General features: G+C 42.5%; 6 protein-coding genes across 9 annotated transcripts; 4 read left to right on the top strand and 2 right to left on the bottom strand.

Annotated features, from left to right (window-relative positions):
* Positions 1–441: 441 nt before the first annotated feature.
* LOC6733356 (ell-associated factor Eaf) lies at positions 442–10,805 on the bottom strand. 4 transcript variants are annotated; one of them, XM_016167355.2, is made up of 8 exons: positions 10,683–10,805; positions 9,174–10,006; positions 9,019–9,111; positions 2,867–3,005; positions 2,602–2,807; positions 2,392–2,479; positions 1,884–2,337; positions 442–1,822 (listed from the first exon to the last, which is right to left on the bottom strand). In XM_016167355.2, the coding sequence occupies exons 2-8, from the start codon at positions 9,298–9,300 to the stop codon at positions 1,415–1,417; spliced, it is 1,515 nt and encodes a 504-aa protein (XP_016026272.1). In that variant the 5' UTR covers positions 9,301–10,006; positions 10,683–10,805; the 3' UTR covers positions 442–1,414. The 4 variants fall into 4 exon arrangements, with proteins under 4 accessions (XP_016026272.1, XP_039147406.1, XP_039147407.1 ...); XM_039291472.2 differs by having other exon boundaries at positions 9,174–10,031; XM_039291473.2 differs by having other exon boundaries at positions 10,719–10,785.
* LOC6733357 lies at positions 3,736–4,531 on the top strand. Its single transcript, XM_016167577.3, has 2 exons — positions 3,736–3,830; positions 3,895–4,531. The coding sequence occupies exons 1-2, from the start codon at positions 3,755–3,757 to the stop codon at positions 4,497–4,499; spliced, it is 681 nt and encodes a 226-aa protein (XP_016026274.1). The 5' UTR covers positions 3,736–3,754; the 3' UTR covers positions 4,500–4,531.
* LOC6733358 lies at positions 4,781–5,369 on the top strand. The gene is made up of 2 exons (XM_016167579.3): positions 4,781–4,909; positions 4,961–5,369. The coding sequence occupies exons 1-2, from the start codon at positions 4,885–4,887 to the stop codon at positions 5,350–5,352; spliced, it is 417 nt and encodes a 138-aa protein (XP_016026276.1). The 5' UTR covers positions 4,781–4,884; the 3' UTR covers positions 5,353–5,369.
* On the top strand, positions 5,748–6,812 carry LOC6733359 (extensin). Its single transcript, XM_016167580.2, has 2 exons — positions 5,748–5,819; positions 5,894–6,812. Exons 1-2 carry the CDS (start codon positions 5,783–5,785, stop codon positions 6,694–6,696), a joined length of 840 nt encoding a protein of 279 aa, XP_016026277.1. The 5' UTR covers positions 5,748–5,782; the 3' UTR covers positions 6,697–6,812.
* Positions 6,914–7,407, top strand: LOC27209169. Its single transcript, XM_016184655.3, has 2 exons — positions 6,914–7,024; positions 7,074–7,407. The coding sequence occupies exons 1-2, from the start codon at positions 7,000–7,002 to the stop codon at positions 7,295–7,297; spliced, it is 249 nt and encodes an 82-aa protein (XP_016026278.1). The 5' UTR covers positions 6,914–6,999; the 3' UTR covers positions 7,298–7,407.
* A 1,251-nt stretch (positions 10,806–12,056) lies between the features above and the next one.
* Positions 12,057–12,675, bottom strand: LOC6733360. Its single transcript, XM_016167353.3, has 2 exons — positions 12,547–12,675; positions 12,057–12,483 (listed from the first exon to the last, which is right to left on the bottom strand). Exons 1-2 carry the CDS (start codon positions 12,569–12,571, stop codon positions 12,104–12,106), a joined length of 405 nt encoding a protein of 134 aa, XP_016026279.1. The 5' UTR covers positions 12,572–12,675; the 3' UTR covers positions 12,057–12,103.
* Positions 12,676–16,573: the final 3,898 nt, after the last annotated feature.

Genomic DNA, 16,573 nt, shown 5'->3' on the forward strand with positions numbered 1-16,573 from the left:
GATCTAGATTCTTTGCATATGCATGAGCACAATCATGATTATCTCAATCATTTTGTTGTCGTTAAGTTGCTGTTGATTTGTTAATAATTTGTTGTTGGTGCTGGCGGTGAATGTCTCAAATACTCCTCCTAGACCAAAAAACCCTTTAATCCTAGGCGCATTTGCATGTACAAAAACTAATTGGTATTATCATCATTTCGCTTTTCCTCAGATATTGGTCGTTTCTCTCGTGGATGGTACTTCATAAATACAATTCATTGTTGGCTTGGCAAATCAAATAGTGTGTTTATCTCAGTAAGTGTATCTGGACTTCGCGCACGCTCACTTTTGGAAGGAGTTGTGTTTTGTGTGAGTAGAGTATTACTGCTCGCCAGTGTAACAAATTCTTTGGACATTCTGGGGGGAATACAAATATAAACAAAAATGGCTTTCACCGGCCGGTTATTTCGTTTCACATTTATTTTCTTTCGTTGCGTTTAACTATTGCAAGCTCATAACAAAATCGTAATAATATAAATTAAAAATTAATTAAAAAACTACAAATAAATTCAAATAAAACATGAGCTAAAAACACAAATGTCTTCATACCGCACAATTATGTGACTAACAAAGAGAGGGGGCTAAAAAATACATTCGTGATAAATATAGCTAACAAATTAATAAAAAACGAAAACTCAGATAGCTTTTACTTTTCATTAAATTAACTAAATCGCCAACGATTAAAGTAAGCTTGACTACAAAGATGAGCGAAGTCAGGGAAAACAAAATAACACTTGAAAATATCTTTTGAAATATGTTTCTTTGCGCTTTTGGTATCTGAATATATTAATAAGAATTTAGGGCTTAAATTAAAATGCGTAATTAATGGCAAAAATCCGAGTGGTCACTTTTTTCTGTAAAACTTAAAAATATTTACTTGATTTGCAGCATTCTTATTACAAACTAAATAATTTCCTCAGTTGCATCCTCTACATCGTTCGTTTTATCTCTTGGGTATTTTTTATAGTATAAATCTATGTTTTATTTGCGTGCGATCTATTATTAGTCTTCCAACAAGTTTTACATAATCATTTGTTTGTATTAAAAACGAATATGCATTGACAAATATAGGTTTAGATTGTGGTATATGATTTTGTTTTGATTGATTTGATTAATCTTTTTTCGATTTAATTCAATGTTTACCAGCACATTTGGAAGGTCTAAAATTAGTGTTTAAAATTAATTAATATATTTTTGTGGATATCTTGGTGTAGAAATAAGAATTTATTTAAAAAAAATTTCACTAGCAAGTAAAATCACCTCTCAATAATTACAAATTAATTACACGCATATAGACAAAATATCAATAATTGTTGTTGCTCTTGTTGTCGTTGGTTTAGTCAAAAGAAGGCAAATAAGATCAAACTTTAAACGGCTAATCGTCGTCATCGTCGGACGAATTAGACGACAACTGCAGATCGTTTTGTAGGAAATCGTTTGGAAAGCCACCATTGGACGCATAAATGCCGGACTGTTGCTTCTGTTTCTGTTGATGTTGAAGCATCTGCTGCTGATGCTGCTGTTGATGATTGCTGCCATATGCTGGTGATATGGATCCGAGGCCCAGGTTGGGCAGCTGATTATGGTGCTGCTGCGTCACCTGCTGTTGTGTGTGGTTGTGATTCTGATAGACCTGATGCTGCTGCTGGTGCTGGTGATCCTGCTGCTGGCCCTGCGTGGAGCGTTCATCCTCTGTGCTGTCATCCGAGTCGCTGCCGCTGTCACTGTCGCTGGAATCCGACTCCGAACTAGAGCTCGATGCACTCAGTGCACCGCCAATTTGCTGCAAGAAAGCAAACCCCCAACTTAGCAATGCGCCATACCTAACCATAATCACAACCCACCTGCTCCAAGGCGGCAGCCGCTTGCGCCACGGACTGCGATGTCAGTTCATGCTCCCTGCTCGAGTCCACGTCCATGCTATTGTCGTGGCCATAGGCAGAAGGACGCTGCCGCGGCGGCGAGTTCCGTTGCTGCTGCTGCTGCTGTTGTGCGTGGTTGTGCCCACCATTGTAACCACGCCCATAGTTCGATGGATGCTGTTGCTGCTGCTGAGCCATTGGTGGGCTGAGGCGCTGGTGCATCTGCTGGCGCTTTCCATGGCCGTGCGGAGGAGCCTGCCGCTGCTTGCCAATGTGCGTGGACGAGGACGTAGAGCCGAAATCCGGTTGACCTGCCGCGGAGCCTGACGTATTCGCATGTCCGCTGTTGTGCAGGGCCGCTCTCAACCCAAAATCGTCGTCGTCGGTGATCAGGGGAATGCTGGGCAGCGTCTGCTGTGCATTGTTAGCATCCCAACTGAAAGATAATTATATTAATTATATGACAACGAGGACGGTAAAAGTAACATACGCCGGCGCAGATTGGGGACTGCGGTGGACTGGCACTGGTCGCGATGGTGAGTTCTGTTGCATTGGCGAATTGCGCGGCTTGAAGTCAACTGAAAATGGTAAGATAAAGAAAAATTAGAGCAAACTTATTTAATTTATGTTTCCTTTATCTGGTTTTAAGTTATCTGCACACCTACGGTGGTGTAATACACAGTTTCCTCTTTATACTTACTAATATTGTTTCTACGGCTGCCGGTAGAAACCTTCGTCTTGGTTGAGATTCGCATGGTGCTATTCTCCATTTTGGGTGCCGTTCCCGAGCCCTGTCCAGGTACTGATGTTGGCGCCGGTCCCGCTCCGTTCGCACCCTGATGGTGGGGCTGACCCTGGCCCATGTTCTGACCAGGAAGCTGGACTGACTTGTGGCTGACTTCATTCCTGCAGGAATGTAAGTTTAAGCTTGCTGCTTCAAAATTCCCTAAGATTAAAGCACTTACCTGGTCTTCTTTACTTGAATATTGTGGTTTAGCTTTTCTATGGTGATGGCGCCCGTCTCCTTGTCGTAGATCATCAAACACTCCTTTGCATACTCTCTCTGATTTCCCTTATAAACTGTATGAGGCACTCCGGAACTTTCTGCAAGTTAAATAAAATAAAGGTGTGAGGGTATATTAATTTTATTCACATCTTTGCAATGCATTGCAAAAGACATTTACGACGACATAAATTCGATATAAAGTACACAAATTCCTGATCAGTATCAAAAGCCATGATATATATTTTCGAAGAAAACATCTAGCAAACTAATTGTAAATATAGTCTGTGGCACTCCCCCAAGCATGGGGGATGGATTTACTAAGCATTTTAAATTTAAATTTTAGTAATTTCCGGTATCTATTCATGGAACAATATTGTTACATTTCTTTTTGCCAAAAAAAAATTTATTTTTGATTGTTTTTATACTCGAATCTAAATATTATATTTGAAAATTTTTTATAATTACCTTTAAACTAGGTGACTTTTGTATTTGAAAAATAAAACTAATGACTAATAACTATGACTATTATTCCTGTACATAAGTCTGCTTATCGAGAGTCTGTAAAAAGTGGATTCCTTCCCTATAAGTCAAACAAAAGTTTCTGGTAAAGTTTTGATAAAATATTTTTAATGTGTTTATTCAGAATATTACAATATTGATTTTTGGAGGTAGTGAGTTTTTAAAAGAAAATTTAATAATACTCACTAAAACTAGGGCTACATTTAAAGAACGACTATAACGCTTTCAGGAGATACATATTTTTAAAAACATTTATAGACTAAATTGAAATGTGATCTGGTACCAATGGATTATTCGCGGCTTTTTCGCGAATCCAAGCTGCGCACATATGTTTCTGCCATTGGACGGAATTAATTCAGTTCTCTTTTTACAACCCACAATGCGGTTTTGTACGATCGCTTTGGGTGAGTTTGCAGTTCCTAAAGTTGGTACTACCCGAACAACAATTCCTATTTGTGACATTTATAGTGCTGCTCAGTGTGCTCCACGTCTCAAATCCGAAGCCATTTTTACCTGTTTTTGAAAACATCCACAAACACTTCGAGGATAAGTTCACAATGATAAACCAAATGTTCAATGACAACGGCGATGATAGCTCCGCACCGGAACCGGAACCGGAACCGAAACCGAAACCGTCACCCCCGAAATCCAATACACATTCAAATAAGAAGGCAAATACTAGCCCCAAAAAGGACGAAAGGAGACAAATCTTGAACACACTGGTCAAGCTTTGCAGATCAGAAACAGGAAAGGACGGGAAAACTCCCAGCTTTGACGTTTCTCTGCCCAAACAAACCGTCAGTAATATTAACACGATCACGAACAACATCAGCATGCCCGAAATTCAATTGCCACCGATTACGGTTGTCATCGTGAAGGATGAAAAGGCGCTGGCCAAATACCAAGAGAAATCTAACAACGGGACCATAATAGTCAAACGTCGTAGCAACGCCAAGGATCCCAAACCTGCCCCCAGAACGGGATTGGAAAACAGGACTGAGAAAGGATTGAATGCGGACATTAAGAAGTGCGTCCTCATGAAAATCAAAGAACTTAATATTATAAAAGCGTAACCGAACTTTCTAAATTCGAATTACACATACAATTTAAAATGTTTCTCATTCAATTAAAACAGGAACATTTCATAGTTCAGGAAAATCATTCTTTAGAGAACATTTAGGACTGTGTTTTCCGAACTGCCAGTGCAGTCCTAATCACAAGTTTCTAGCTCCTATAATAATAGCCTAGATCATGATGTTCCTACAAACAGGACATGTGGATCATCAATAATTTTATGCTATGGATGCATTGGTAGCGCTTTAACACCTGACCACTGATGAAAATCAGGGCTACTGATCTTTTCGCTACTTTGGCGACCAGGTAATGTAAAGTTTGACTAATGGATTTGTCCCATGGAATATAAATGGTAAAATCCGAGTGTTATCGCTAGAATCGAAAATGCGACGGCTTGCTGTACACATTGGTAAGTCCGAGGAGCTTCGATCCAGAACCAAAGTAAGACTCGATTCTCTAGCCATTCTCTACCTGTTTCAATGGGAAATAGGAGCGGTGCAGAATAAAATCAACGAACTGAAGTCCTGGCTCGACCAGAACGTAAAAGGGCGCCAGGACTCGGACACGATTGACACACTTATAATGCTGTGCGTCATAGAAATGAAAGATGGAAAGAAGCTCCCAGCTAAGATTGCCAACTTTCGGATAGCCAACAAGAACACTGTGCGAAACTACATAATCCTCCCGACCATTAAAATTCCAAACATTACCATCATCTTTGCGGATGAAAAGTTGCCTGTATCAGCGCGATCGAAAAAACAAAATATAGAAGAGAAACTAGATAAACGAATTGGATTTCTTAAAGACTGCATAACAAAGAAAATAAACCTACTGGATATCTTAGAGGAATAAAAAAGCTAGTGCTGCATTTTTTCGTTTTTGTACAATGCCAAATATATTGGCTCTATTATGAAACTTATTGATTGCTTTAAAAAGCTTAAAAATCAATGCTTGAGATCGGAAGTTTTTACGGATGTACATTGGGCTTATAAAAATTGTCCATAAATCCGTTTAGTGATAATAAGCACCTTTGTTCATCCTTTTAATTGCTTTTTATGAGTAGTATTTAACCCACTAATTTTAAACTTTTTGAGCTTAAAGAAATGACACAGCTGTTTTTCGCAATGTTATTGTATGTGTTTCACTCACGTATATTGAGTGTTGCCTATTTGATTAAATCGCAGCATTTCAATTTGGGTCTGCTTAAAAAATATGCAAAGAACTAATCTACTTAAGTATCCATGTAAGTGAAAAAAGTTGCGAGTTTGGCAAGTTGCTCGAAATGAACGAAAAGTTTCCGCTTTTGCTGTTCATGATATGTAAGTTTGTGATACGGATTTGAATGCCATATTGGGCCGTTCCGAGATATAGGATAATAGTATCCACTTGGCAGGTCTGCTGCGGGCGCAGCCAAGTTGGACGCTGGATTACCTCAAGCTGAAGAAACTAACCGCGGATCTGGTAAATGCCATTGCGGAGGCTAACTCAGGAAGGAAGTACGGAACCGAATGGGTTCCGTCGCTGGGACAAGCCCTGGAAGAGGTGCATATAACATCGTCCAGACGATGTTTCCTATTTAAGATATTGACCAAGAAAGTGGAGCTTCTCTGCCCGAGGCCTCCCCCATACCGTCCCCCTTCCCGACCAAAACGGAGACCATCGCCGACGCCACCGCCACCACCACCTCCACCACCACCACAAACAACTCCGTCGTTTCCATTAAAGGCACTCGGTACAACTACAACTACAACTACAACTACAACCGAAGACCCATTTATGCCCCCGTCAGCCCTCTCGGATGGCCTGGAGTACCCCGATGGTTCCTACTTTCCCTGGTGCTATATGCCGCACTGCCCCACGATTTGTCAACCACCCTACTGTTATCCGTGCAGATCGCCACACTGCGATCCCAAATGCGTCCCGCCCGACTGCTATCCACCCTGCAAGGAACCGGGCTGTACGCTCCCACCGACCTGCTGGCCACCCTATTGTCCGAGTCCCTGCACTTCACCCTTGTGTATTCCCGGAAACCTGGGCAGGATGGCAAGCTGCCTGCCTCCCTACTGTCCACCGCCCATGAATTGCCAGAAGCCCTACTGCCCGAAGATCTACAAGCCGCCACAGGCCAGATCGATTTTAGGGTTCGGAGCGTGTCCCTTGCGTGACATAGTCTCCAGAACGAATCGGTGGGGATAATCGGCCAAAGTGAATAGATCATAAGTGGATACTGATATTCGCTGATTATCTGGCGTCAGCATAGATAGTATGTGCATTAAATCGTTGTATTAAACAAGAATCCATTTGACACTCTACTAAAACGCATTTCACTTATTCATCTCTGCCCTCTTGCTGCTCATCCATGGTAGCGTGATATTCACAGTCTGGCCTGGACGTTAATAGCAATTATCATGCTTACTATATAACTCGCTATGGGCGTCTGGTTCTGGTTGCAACTGACTTTAATAACCTGGATTCCGTCGTCAGCGAGAGAAGTCTACAATGCGGATCGGAGTTTTAATCGTTGGTGAGCATCGTGGCGAACGAGCAGAGATCATACTGATTTAGGAACATAGTGCTCTGCCTGCAGGTATTCAGTGCCTTGGCCATATTGCCCCTTCTTACGGAAGTCAAAAGTAGGCTTCTGAATTCTACTGCAGAAAAAATCAAGCAGGCCTTTTCGTGGACCTATAACATGGGAACATTGATGGAGATTTTCGGGGACAGTCGACGGGGAAATGCATCCCTGGACAAGCAAACTGAAATATTCAAGGCTGGCTTACACTTCCTGCCCAAATAATCAAAGGAAAGCGCTGGGTGTATCTTCTCTTTTTAAACAGCCAGCTTTACTGAGTGGAAGTTGTCTTAGATCAACAAACACAGTTTGCAATAAACTTTCGTTTCATCGTATCGTCTCGTATTTATTCAGGAATCTCTAGTGGCTTAATGTAGTGTGGTCTGAGATGACCTTGGCGTGGTTTCAAATTGCCGTATCCAAGCGGTTGAGTCACCAACAGGGCGGAGCTTCTAGCATCATAAAGTTCAGACACGGAGATAGGGGAAATTTGTGAATGCTTACAAAAATAGGCTTTATCATTGTAATCTAGGATTCCCAAACACTAATTTGATATCAAGAGAGAATAATAAATATGAATCAAAGCATAACAATGTATTACTTATGAGAATACTGCTGGATTCAACTGAGTCGACTACCAGAGACATCTATGCTGGATTACTTAGATTACTAAGTATTACTAACCATATGCGGAATAACGATATGGTTATTGTTGCTATGGTTATTGAAGCACGCCAAAAGTATTCCATTGATAGGCTGGACGGGAACTTGGCTGTGGCCGGTGCCAAACTAGAAACTAGTTCAGCATTGTGCGCCTTTGGCTGCACCCGTCCGATTCCCAGGGAGGCGGCAGAGATTGGTCAGTTTTCGCACTTACCCACTTCAAAGGCCCACCACTCTTGACCAAATTCCGCTGCTATTGTCGCTGTTGCCACCACCGCCGCCGCCAAAACTCTTTGGCGACTCGGCGCTCGCAATCAACGAAGCGTTACACAAGCCAAGTCGGCCGCAATGGGGCCCAAAGCAGCAGCCCCACCACAGCCGACGGCCCACAGACGATGACGATGACGACGACAATGTCTGGCCACAAAGAGCATAGCGGAATAATACCAGTATAGAGAGGCCGAGGAGAAAGACTTGAACGCTTGGCTGCATTTTTCCTGACTTGATGTAATTTGGTGTCTTTGCTCTCCAGCGCTGGCCTTTTCTCCTCTTGCTTGATTCAAATAATGCACAGGGGCTAGCCATTAATGTGTACCTTTGAATAGGCACTGCCACTGGTTCGTCTCGTCTAATGGATTATGCATTATGTCATCAGACAGACGATGCAGATCCAACTAACCACATACAATAAGCTATAGGCAGACACCTATTTTATCCGAGTTCGAAAGGGTATATCAAAACTTTGGTTTCGAGTTCTCAATCGATAGCCCTATCAACCCAGCTATGTCCATGTCCGTTTGAAAAAGAATTACATGTTGTGTTCTTTTTAAAAGGGATTTAGTCAAATTAATTTTAGGAACAAGAAGTATAAATATGTACATTTTTCTGAGCTGAAGTGTATCTGAACTTGGCTTGGAGCACGCGTTATTGATTGCTCCAAGTGATTTTTATGAATCTTCTGGGCGAGATGCACATTCCACCATTCAACCAAGCAGGTGCACACCAAATTTCACCTGCTTATTCCGGACAATCGTAGTATCGCTAAACGTGTATAGCTTATTTAGTAAATATGAACTAGTATAATACATAGTTCCAAATATCTTGACAAATTCATTGGTATAGAAGTTTGAGCTTTGGAATTAGATTTTCTTGTCTGAAACATTCAAACTGTGCCCTCAATTAAGACTCCCAGTTTAAATATACTTATTTAATGATGCTAAAAATCTACCTCCACAAAAAACCTATTTCAAATTCAACGCAATGCTGTTTCCGACTGCACTCACCTGAATTTGGCACGGTAACAGTAACTTGATTGTTGGAGCCGACGTCCACAGATGCCATGCGGCTGGTGTCCACGCTCGCTGGCTTGAAGTCATCTGCAAGACGAGGCGTTTGTGGTTGAATTCTTAGTTCTGGGTGTCCCCTGGACAGCACTTACATTTGATAGTGTGAAAGGCGGTCGAGGTGTTCTTCGGGTTGAAGGTGGCGCCCAGCTTCAGTTCCCGCGCCTCCTCGCCGATGTTGAGGCGCTCGGCCAGCGAATTCTTCTGTTTGGTCATCATCATCGTGTTGGTATTGCTGTTGGGCTGATAAGGCAGGTTGGTGGTGGTGCTTTGTGGGTGGTTGCTGTTGTTGGAGTGTTGGTTGTAATTGGCACTGGTGTGGTTTGACTTTTGATAATTGTTATTGTGGTTGAGGTGGCTGCTGCTGCTGCTGTTGCTTTGATATGACTTCTCGGCCACATCCGCCAAAGCAAACTGGGGCTCCTCGGCGGCGCCACCGCGTTGATGGCTCTGTCCGCCGTGGAGCGCAGAGGATGAGCTCCTGTCGCTGCCCTCGCTGTGGTTGCCGTTGGACGCTGCCGCTGCGGACGAGGACTTTCTATAGGTGCCGCCGTAGTGCTGGCTCGCAGACGCCTTGGCCTTGAGACGCTGGAGCTTGGTGGCCACGGACTTGGGTATTGTACGGCCGTGCTCGTCGCTCCACGTGTTGCTCTCTTTTGGAACGGTGCAAGACTTCTGCCACAGAGTATTGCACGTCGCAAAAGAAACCACGTTCTCGAGCGGAGGGTTAAAAAGTAAACGAAAACGAAATGATAACAAATCGGGGGGGTGGTGATGGTGGTGGTGGGTTGACCTCGGAACACTTTCTTCTGCTTCCTCAGGGCGGCTGGTGTGTTTCGGTTGTTACATTTGACATTGGAAATGGTTCTCCACGTGATTGCTTGGCGCACTTGGTACACCTGGCTTGGCCTTCGCGTGAATCTTCAATCTGCGGAGTATGGCGAAAATATCAACTGCGATTAATATTTATTTGCTGCCATATGTTTGCGACACACACACACACACGCACGGAGCATTGCAGCGCTTTAGAACACTGCATTTACACCTGCTGCTTGCTGCTGCTGCTCTTTGACACACATTTGGTTGGCTTTTCCTGCGCTTTTCACCGATCCGTGTTATTCTTAGCGTCACACGATTTCCACACGAAAATGACGGGAGAGCGCGGGACAACTGGAAGGCGACGGACGAGTAATGTGCGTGGAATTATGCGAGATTTTGCGTTTGTAATGCACGCTTTGCACTGCGAATTGGCACGCGAACGTAATACGTAAGCAAGTCAAAAAGTGAGCGGCTGCCAGCGGAACGAAAAGGGGTCGGGACGCGGGACGGGGGGCGGAGGGGCCGCGCACAGCTGAAAACAAGTTTGAAATAGCCGAAAAACAGCAACGCGAAGGTGAAATTTCCGAAAATCGAATTGAAACGTAGACGAAAATCATCAGTCAATATGTGTGTGCACTCTGGCTGTGTGTGGGTGTGCTGCGTTTTCCACAACTGCGTTGCGACCTGCGAAATGCCAATCGCTTTTCCGGCGCACCAATCGCACTTGATTCGAGCACAAACATATTAAAATTGCTGCTCGACTTTACTATATTGCATTGTCTTACATTATTTACACCTCACGCTGTTGCTTCTCTTTTTACTTTTTAACGATTCAATGCGGCCGCACTGCTGGGAAATGCCAAAAATACCAGTCCTGCGAAGAAAAGTTATTACTATCGAAAACAGAGTGACCGTTGCCGTAAAACGGTTCCTAACTCGAGGTTGAGCACTTCGCTGCTGGCACTTAGCCAGCACTCCAACCACGTGATCAAATTTCAGTTAAAGAGTTTTTTAAAACTTTCTGTTCATGGATACTCTTTTAAAAGAACTTGCCAATTTAATTTAGAAACTAAAGTATTTATTTTCATATATATATATAAAGAATAGTACAATGAATTTAGAGCCGTTGAATTATATATCTTCCAGAATGGTCCGATCAAAACCTTTAATATATTTGATAATTTTGGAACCGCATATTGCATATTAAATGGTTTAGTTTGGATTAAATGAGGTGAAAGATAGAAAATTGGCATTTTAAAACGATATATGCAATATATTGTGGGTCTTTTCGAAATAAAAGCGATCGTGTTCTTCTTATTTGTCTGTCGGCGACTTTGTCAATCACTATGAAATCTTCGTTGGGTCAGAATATCATAAATCAAATTACATTTTGGTAATGGTAATTTTTATTTATTGCTAATATAAAACAATAAATATATTTTGCCTATACTCTATTTTTTTTAAATTTATTGCCCTTTTAAATATACGATTTAACTTAACCAAACACACATTTTAGAAAATATTGATAATTTCTGGACTTTACGTTGGTCAAAACCAGACACTGCTATTCTTATGAACAGCCTAAAAGTTATGAATTTGCTCAAGAATATAAAGAAAAAAAGGCAAAACTAGCGGGATTTTCTTTTTTACTATCTACACATTCCATTTTACAAAAATAATTGGAATTAAAAAGTCGATTCCGAAAAGGTACAGGGAAAAATACCTCTATAAAATACCTCTATATCAAAAGAAATTTTGGCCGCGCCCACATTAAAATCTGTCACGCCTATAATTTTAAAATGTTTGGTTTTTTACTACTTTTATTTGCCAATTTCTATTGGTTTGCCAACCAATTGTCGTTCTCTCTTGCTCTTATCCTCAATTTTTTGGAAGCTCACTAAAACTCTAGATCTAAGGATAGTTTTTTTTATTTATTTATTTAGAAGCGATGAATCCTTACAATGCAGTAACAGTAACATAACCGATAAAACCAAACCTCGCAATACGCATGTGAGGACTTACATCTAAGGATAGTGAAACTGATTTAATCTTAATATACATAATTGTACAAAAAGATCCAAACCTATAATTCATTTGGAACTATACAAAAACTTTAACTGGAAAAATCCCCCCTTTTAGTAGTTTTTGCAATTTTATAAACACCAAAAACAAAAAATTTCTTTCAGAAGTTAATTTTATCTTGTGACTAAGATAGTGCCTTAAGTTTTGCAAGAATACATTCCTTAAAATGTGAAACTAGTTTCTCCATTTCCCGTTCCTTATACTGACTCCCGCTTCTCGCCCTCTTGGACAACTCATCTTCCACGATGACAATTGTAATGTTCGGCATTTTGATGCTCGGCAGCTTGATGAAGTTTTCCAAAGTATTCTTATTCGAAATGTCGATATTGCCAACATTTATCCGATGTTTGCTGCCCCGCATCACTTCCACGACGCACAGTTTTTTCAGTGTGTTGAGCGTTACCGGATTTTGCAGCTGCTTTATGTTTCCAAACCAGGATCGTAGTTCTGTTTTCATAGTATCCGATATGGAGCAGACTTCATATTGAAACAGGAAGATTATAGCTGAGGAATCAGGAATTCATTTTGATATAAAGTGGGTTTCTAAATCAAGCAACTCGAACTTACCAAAGTAAACTGGAAAAAGTCGCATTTTTGACTCTGGCGATAATACTCGGATTTGATCTTTACATGTCCGCGCTTATATAGCGAATATAATGAATCTATTAGTCAGACTTGACTTTAATTGGTCATACCTAAGGAAAAGTACACTTGAAGCAATTTGTGGGCAATATAACGATTATATAATAAAGATATTACAAAATTTATATAGTATTGAGATAAACAACAAGGTAATACGATTTTTCGCTAACTGAAGTTAGAAGCTACCTCTCTTGTTACTAATACATTTTATATTTATTATCATATATATTTTTACTCCCCTAACAAGGTAGTTACTAAGACACGAAGTATGATGGCACTAATTAATTTCGTATCGGCGATTATCGGGTCAAAGAGAAAACAAACAGACTGAAAACCGCCCCGATCTTCACACCAGATCGAGTTTTCCGGGCTGCCATGGCAAGCGGCAGCAGTAGCACACCCACACTCAGGCAGGGGATTCCCTCGGAGATCGGATCATCATTAACATTTGGGCAAATCCTCAAGGCGCCGTCGGCCAGCTACCGTATTCTTCGGATTGGCCTAGGTCCCGCGCTCAAGGATGCGGATGCAGCTCCTCTGTAGGGGCGTTAATTACTTGAGCGCCGTCTCTGCCCTTCGAACCGAAGATCGGGGCTTTAAGATTTCGAAATGCCGAAATAGCGCGCCTCATTGCATTCTATTTATATTTCCATTTTCCATTTCCATTTTCAATTCCATTTCCATTCCCTTTGATACTGCTCCTAATCTGTCCCACTGGCGATGGCAGGCATTTGATAAGCTGAAACCGATACTTTTGCTCTCTTTTCTCGCTGGAGTGCGTTTCCTTTGAGGATTCCCATGGCACACAGGTACATGTGTACCCACTTGCGGGAAATGGTGGGCCATGGTGGGTGGTCGTCCGAATGCAGCGGAAAATGCATAAAGTTTCTAACGGTCTCGTGGCGTGTCGACGGCAATTTGTAGGCCGACTGTTGCCTTTTAGCCAACTTCCTCCTGCCCCACTGCCTCCACTACCATCCTCGACTGATGTCCTTGTTTTCCGTTTTCTAATCAAAGAGTACTGCTGTCTGTTGCTCACTTTACAGTTTCGCAGTTCGCTTGCCCATTTGGCGGCTAATTTAAAAACTTTTCTTATCAGTTGATGGAATCTAAAATTGCATTTTTATGGCACTTCCTCTGGCTGTTGTTCCGTTGCTTCCCTACTTTCCTGCTTCCCTGCTCCACTCCTTCGCATCCTTGGGACCCTCGCCAAATGTGGTTCCGCCTATCGACACTTTCGTTTGAAAAGTCGCCTAAATATGCCTGCCAAATTTTTCCTTTTCCATTATTATTACCCAGTTCTGGCTCGAACCCAATTACCGTTTTGTATCTGAGAGTTTAGCTACCGACGTATCGGAACGTCTGCAATTAGTGCTCAACTAGTGCAATACAATGCCGGACTGATTGAGTTACGGATTTCCCAGGCACAGGCAATTAAAGCACACCGAAGATCGCTGACAAATGCGTCGGATCTCCGGCATCTTAAATCAATTAAAGAAGGCATTGTTTCCACGACTAACGAACCACTGACCCCCTGACCCTTTTGGCCTTGTTAGGGGTTGTCTCAGAACTGGGCCATCTCGAGCACTTCTTCAACTTCGCTGACGAGGGTTCGTCCATCGAATGTCTGGCTACCTGATGGGAATCACTGGAATCATACGAAAACAACAAGCGGCAGCTGTCCCCCCGAGCCACGCCCACCGGCGAATATGTGCGCCCCCTATGCAAATTTAATTAGCGATCGTGAGTTATGGCCGCATATATATAATATATAGTCAGCCCTCCCACTCTCCCTCCCCCGCCCACCCTCTCACCCGAACAAATGCGCTCGATCAGGCGGTCATAAATCAATTTAAATGGCCATCTCAGCGAGCTGCAGTGCATCCAGCGGGCGCAGGGGGAGAAGGTGCTCCACCGGCACGACGGTGGATGCCTGAAATTGTCTGTAATTATAGTGAAAACACTTGGCACACAGCGCAGCACTCCCCCAGCGAATTTGATTCAAAATACTCCTGCAATCGCGTTTCCCGAACCATTCAGATGCACATCCACATGGACATGTGGATATGTACCACATAGTTTGTGGCATCGTGGCCACGTTGTGTGGCCATAATTCAAAATTTATGTCTTTTGAAATTATTTTAATGTCTCTAATGGAACTCCCTCTCCTCTGGCGGCGCGACCATGGACCCCCAGTTAGGAAAGATCAAGGGACCTGCCCACCAGTAATGAGCATGTTAATCTCGCTGATGAAGGGAAGTTGCAGGTGTGATATGATGAATCCACCTTAAAGTTTGTGAGTAGTAAGGATCTGGTTCTTAAAGCATGTGATTTAACGATGCTGATCAAGATATTGTATCTTGTAGCTGTTTAGCGCCATCAGACTTTAGTTTTATGATTTTAAACAATCGCACCTAATTGCGGACCGAACATCCACCGTAAGGGATCATGGCCCAGAGATTGGACCTCATGTCGTGGACACCTCCAATCGGAGCTGGAATGCCACCTAACCGTACGACCCGTGGATCCAACTCAATCTGAGGCGATAAATATCGCTCCGTGGCAGCCACGAGTTCAGATCCTCCATTAGGTGGCTCCATGTCGCGCGTTGGACTGTCCATACTGCCCAGCCTGTCCAGTCTGTCCAGCTACAACATCGATTACAAGATCCCATGTGGAGCAGCCCAGTGAGCTGGGCACGAGTCGTGATTGAGACTGGTCGATATGGGCAGTCGAATGGGAGTCATCGCAGCCGGAGTCTCCATTTCCATTTCCAATTCCATTTCCGATCTGATCTGATTAGGCCCAACGCCATTCCCAGCGTGTCTGACCCTCCTCCGGGGTCAGCAATGCAAACAAATTCGCAGCAAATCTCAATCGCAGCCACCTGCGCAGCTTAATAAATAAATTGGCCAGCTCCTCCAACCGCATCCACCCGATCCTCCACCGATTTCCCCACCGGTCGAAGTGATACGAAAACAAATTGAAATTGGCAACCCGCTTGTTGAGCGCTAATTTATTAGCCGCTCGCCCGGTGAGCCTAGAATTTTAATTGAATATTAACACCTTTGGCAGAGGATCTCGCTGGGAGTTTGGTTACGCGGCTGCTGGAGCGGATTAGCCGGGCAGCCGGCTGGCGGGGAGGAGGATGCGACCAGTGGTCAGTGGTCAAGTGCCGCGGGCGCTGCTCACAATTCAACTGTGTGTGTCTTTGTGGCATTGATTTATGCAACAGCCTCGATTCGGAACTCCCCACGATCCCCGGGATCCGCGTGTGTGGGTTCCCAATCGCCCATCGACACCAATTCTGGTAGCGAGAGGAAATTGGTTATTTATAAGTGTCAGCTGATGATTAAATTGGAATAGGACTCGCATCGAATTAGTTCCCTGAATAACGCATATTTTGAAATGATTTCCGATTGAGAATACATTGTAACAGACCCCAGTGAGGTCACTTTGAAATCCAAAGGTGTACCCTATAAACTTAAGGTTCTAGGTCGAAGAATTCTATACAGTTCATTCATCCTGGAATGCTTAAAGAGGTATTTATTCTCTTATTCATTGCAATACTGCTCTAATTTACGCTTTTGTGAATACTGACAAATGAATTATACAATCTAGACTAAATCCAAACTAAATTAATTGAATAATAATTGAAGAATATAAATAGATATAGGGAAACGTTTCGGATCCTTTTTATTACAGATATTCATAAAGCTGAAGACTTGAGATTAAACACATTTAAATTCTGAATCTAAAATATATTGTTGCTCACTTTCTGACAATACAATGTTTTTAAAGTAGTTTATGTAGCATCTTAGCATATTACACTTGCTCAATTCTTAGTAGCTCTACCAAACATGGTTAATAAATAACCCTGATAATATAATATTAGTACAGAATTAACCGCTCTTCACATTAAGCAATAACAAATCAAACTTCACAAGACCAT

Source organism: Drosophila simulans, chromosome 2R, assembly GCF_016746395.2.
Source record: "Drosophila simulans strain w501 chromosome 2R, Prin_Dsim_3.1, whole genome shotgun sequence".
NCBI classification, from domain to species: Eukaryota; Metazoa; Arthropoda; class Insecta; order Diptera; family Drosophilidae; genus Drosophila; species Drosophila simulans.